General features: G+C 37.2%; 1 protein-coding gene across 1 annotated transcript in view; it reads left to right on the top strand.

Annotated features, from left to right (window-relative positions):
* LOC106883527 (complex I assembly factor ACAD9, mitochondrial) overlaps window positions 1-4,799 on the top strand; it is a 54,735-nt gene that overhangs the window by 41,368 nt on the left and 8,568 nt on the right. Inside the window, exons 11-12 of the mRNA XM_014934561.2 lie at window positions 897-1,016; window positions 3,247-3,375. Coding sequence (XP_014790047.1) covers window positions 897-1,016; window positions 3,247-3,375 — 249 coding nt within the window. The remainder of the gene's footprint in view (window positions 1-896; window positions 1,017-3,246; window positions 3,376-4,799) is intronic.

Raw genomic sequence — 4,799 nt, forward strand, 5'->3', positions numbered from 1 at the left:
GGCACATAAAAGACACCATTTCGAGCGTGGCCGTTTTCGTGCGGGTGACACGTAAAAGCACCCACTACACTCTCTGAGTGGTTGGCGTTAGGAAGGGCATCCAGCTGTAGAAACTCTGCCAAATCAGACTGGAGCCTGGTGTTGCCATCCGGTTTCACCAGTCCTCAGTCAAATCGTCCAACCCATGCTAGCATGGAAAGCGGACGTTAAACGATGATGATGATGCTGATGAGTGTGTTAAATTATAAGGCACCAAAAGAGAATGACTCTCCCCAAGCACAACAGAATATTACTTTATTTAATTTTTGTGGTTCTGGTTTAAAAAAATGTTATGGAAGTTTGCACATTTAACTAGGCTAACTCAAATTTTGAGCATGTCGAATTAATTTACTAAACTGCCCTATGCCCTAATAGTACTCATATGTCTGTATTGTCAGGGATGACTGGCTCCTGTGCCGGTGTCACATAAAAATCACCCACTACTCTCTTGGAGTGGTTGGCGTTAGGAAGGGCATCCAGCTGTAGAAACATTGCCAGATCAGATTGGAGCCTGGCACAGCCTACTGGCTTGCCAGTTCCCAGTCAAACCGTCCAACCCATGCCAGCATGGAAAACAGACATTAAACGATGATGAAGATGATGATTTCTTCTTCAATCATACTCTTAAACTGTGATATTGATGTGATGGCAGTCATAATTTCAATATTTAACGTAATGACTGAACGAAAAAGCAAACTTTACAGAAGAGAAAAGGACTTTTATTGTTTGTTTTGGTTTTACATTAAATTAACTTAGCAATTGTGTTCCTAATGCTATCTTTAGTCTAAAAGCATTGGTGTCTTCAGAAAAAACACTAATGTGAAAAAGCTGTTAATGTTTGTATTTTCTATTTTCAGGAGAAGTTGGCCAATATTGCTGTGAATATCTATGTGATGGAAAGTATGGCCTACATGACATCTGGGATTATAGATAGCTATCCTGATGTGGACGTTTCTTTAGAGGCAGCTATTGTCAAGGTAAGGATAAACATGTGTAGCGTATAAATAAATAGATTTCTTTGTGTTTCATTGGGGAAATATGTAAGCATGGACCACTGCTGAAATTATGTCAGCTTTCAGTTACAAATATTTTAGAAAAAATTATTTATTAATATAAGGTGAAAATGTAATTTATTCAAAAACTTGTCTTATATAGGTGCAGCCATGGCTGTGTGGTGGTTAGGGAGCTCACTTTGCGACCATATGGTATTGGATTCAGTCCCACTGTACAGCAAGTGTCTTCTACTATAGCTCTGGGCTGACCGATGTGTTGTGAGTGAATCTAGTACATGGAGACTATGTGGAAGCCTGTTGTGTGTTTGTCCCACCACCACTTGATAACTGTTGTTGGTTTGTTTATGTCGCTTTAACTTAGCAGTTTGAGAAAAGAAACTGATAGAATAAATACCAGGCTTAAAAATAAGTACTTGGGTCGATTTGTTTGACTAAACACTTCATTGTGGTGCTCCAGCATGGCTGCAGTCCAATGACTGAAACAAGTTGAAGACAAAAAGTAAAAGGGAATATTTCCTAGACTGTGTCATATATTCTCTCGATCTTAATCCTTGGTTGCCATGGTAAAATCAAGTGGAAGAACTGTGACAGGAGTTCCAAAGTATTAAGTTTTTGGTATTCTATTCATTTGCAAAATGGTCTTCTCATTTGAAATGACTTCATTTACACTATTGTTCCCTGAGGAAGACATGAACATCACAACCTCCCTTGTTACTTTGGTTAAAAAACTCAGCTTTTTTGTAAGTGAACAGAATTGTCGTGAAATATATTTCATGGAAAATGAATAATTTTCTCTACCTAAAAAATCCTGGCATTGTTATTGTGGTCAATAAGTTTCCAGTGAACTGTGTTTATTAATCCAGGGTTCATTTCAACCACTAGCGTAGCTAGGCAGTGGCGGTAGGGGCAGGACTTTTATCCTATTGTAATAGTACGGTATGCAATAATACCCAATATTATATGAAAAAAAGAACTACTGGAAATGCATGACTTTCGGGTCTGCTGTAAGGCAATATGTGTTTTTTGTGGGATCTGGGAGTGGCAAATGGAAAGGTCGCCCCGGGCGGTACACACTCCAGCTACGCTAGTGATTCCAACTCTTAGTTTTTTCATATTCATGTTCAAGGAATAATTATTTGTTGCAAAGTAAAGCCTGTGTTATTGAGATACTTTAGGGAATGTTCAGAGAGAGAGATAATGAGTGAGAGTTATCAAAATATTAAGCTTTTTGTTTAAATTTATTATGTTATAAAATTATCATTCTCTCTCTCTCTCTACTGTAATTCAGTTGAAGTTGGCACCCAATACTCTATGTAAAGTGGCTGTCATTAGGAAGGGTATCCAGCCACAGAAACTAGCCATTGGAGCATAAAGAAGTCCTCTGACCCTTTAGATTCTGTTAAACCATCCTACCCATGCCATTTAATCCTAAGACGAATGTTAGATGATGATGATTATCATTGATCCATTTCAGAAAATCATTAAAACTTTGGCTGTGACCACTCTAGCTCTACCTCTTTTCCTATTTCCTCCCCCCCAGCACTGCATTCCCAAGCAGCCCCTAAACCCTTTATTTCTTTCTTTCTCATTACCTTTCCTTCATGTTTTCCCATTCTTTCCTTTCCTATTTTCTGATGAAGGATTATTGTCTGAAATGTCAAGACTCCCTCCCTTTTAAGCATGAAACTAATACAACATTTGTAAAAAACATTTCCCTCACATTTTGTCTTTTTTTTTGCAAATTACCTAATATATGCATCATCATCATCTTCGTTTAACGTCCGCTTTCCATGCTAGCATGGGTGGGACGATTTGACTGAGGACTGGTGAACCGGATGTCTGTACCAGGCTCCAATCTGATTTGGCAGAGTTTCTACAGCTGGATGCCCTTCCTAACGCCAACCACTCCGAGAGTGTAGTGGGTGCTTTTTACGTGCCACCGGCATGAGGGCCAGTCTGGCGGTACTGGCAACAGCCACGCTCAAATGGCAGTGATCCCACTCGGATGGTGCTGCTAGCGCTCCACTGGCACGGGTGCCAGTCATCAAATTTGGTTCAGTTTCGATCTCACTTGCCCCAACAGGTCTTCGCAAGCTGAGTTTAGTGTCCAATGAAGGAAGGCTTGCATGGGTGCCAGTCGTTGAATTTGGTTCAATTTCAATTTTGATGTATATATAACTATTGTTGTTTTCAGATATTCAGTTCAGAAAAGGCATGGGATTCCACAAGTGAATGCTTACAGATTCTGGGAGGATTGGGTTACATGAAAGAATATCCATATCAAAGGTCTCTACGTGATTGCCGTATATGTATGATATTTGAAGTAAGTCCTCAGTTATAAGGGTTTTCTATTATTCTAACTGAAACTGTAACTTTCTTAAACTGAACCATAATTTGCATGGTATCTATTGTCATTCTTTACTCTGAGAATATTCAGAAGAGTCTCAAAACTGCAACAGATTGAAAGAATTCTGTGAAGTTGATCATGACAAACACTAGTTTTTGCCATGCATTCTCTTGTTGACTTACAGCAGTGTTTCTCAACTGTTTTAAAAAATTTTTTTTTTAATTTATGGACCACATTTTTTCCTATTTTACTCTACTGGACTCCCATAGACATTTGAAGTTTTAAAAATCCCATTATATTTTTATAATCAAATATTATTAGGAATTGTATAAAAGAAAATTATTATAATATTTTGTACAATGTAGAAGTATAACCAGTTTGTTACTCATATTTAACAATTAAATCTTACATGGGTTGAAGTGTATAGCTTAGTGGTTAGGGTGTTGGACTCATGGTTGTAAGATTGTGGTTTCCATTCCTGCTTAGTGAGGAGAAATCCTCATTAATGTATTGATTAATTCTGATAAAAAGAGGTATTGGAGATAACTTTTGAATTTAAATTGATTAAAAAATAGAATATGGTGTGGTATGCTTGATGTTCATGGTGAACACATTTCAACTTTATAGGACCTCATTAACAATTCCTTTTATGACTTGGATATCTTGTAGAATTTTTAGTGTAAGACAAATTAAAGAGAAAATGTTTTTATGTTTAGAAAGTGTTTAAAAGACCGAAACCTTGGCATTGGCCTAAAATATTTTTTCTGCTCTGAAGAAGAGCATGCATCTGAAACAGTAGATTTTCTTTCACTTCTCAAGGCAAGTTAGCTCACTTGAATTTTTTTTGCCTATGAACTTATGTAACTTGTTGGCTCCTATGAAACTGTCCAAGCCATGCCAGTGCATGGAAGATGGATATTAAACAATGTTGATGTTCTGGACTTGTTGGAGATATCTTTTTTTCCCAAGAAATCTGATTGTATGCCTTAACACTAAATATGCTGTCATAGTATCATCTATATATATAAAAATGAGAATGTGTGTCTGTCTGTCTGTCTGAATCCCTAAAACTCGAGAACTACGCAACCAATTTCATTCAAATTTTACACATGCCTTACTTAGGGTTCCAGTTGTGTTTTAGTCAAAAAAAATTTTAACTTCTTCCAGAGTTCGAGCCCACAGCAACATAATATCTCCTCCACTATTTAAGTATTACGTGTCAAAAGTGAAACAAAAACACTCATGTCAAATACTTTCACTTTAAAAATGAAGCTATTCTACTAACTGAAACAATCACATTTCGATACTGTAATGACAGATACTTTCAGAGAGAGAGAGAAAGAGAGAGAGAGAGAGAGAGAGAGATGTATATGTATACATACACGTTATTCCACTAACTG

The sequence above is a fragment of the Octopus bimaculoides genome, chromosome 4, assembly GCF_001194135.2.
Source record: "Octopus bimaculoides isolate UCB-OBI-ISO-001 chromosome 4, ASM119413v2, whole genome shotgun sequence".
In the NCBI taxonomy this organism is placed as follows: Eukaryota; Metazoa; Mollusca; class Cephalopoda; order Octopoda; family Octopodidae; genus Octopus; species Octopus bimaculoides.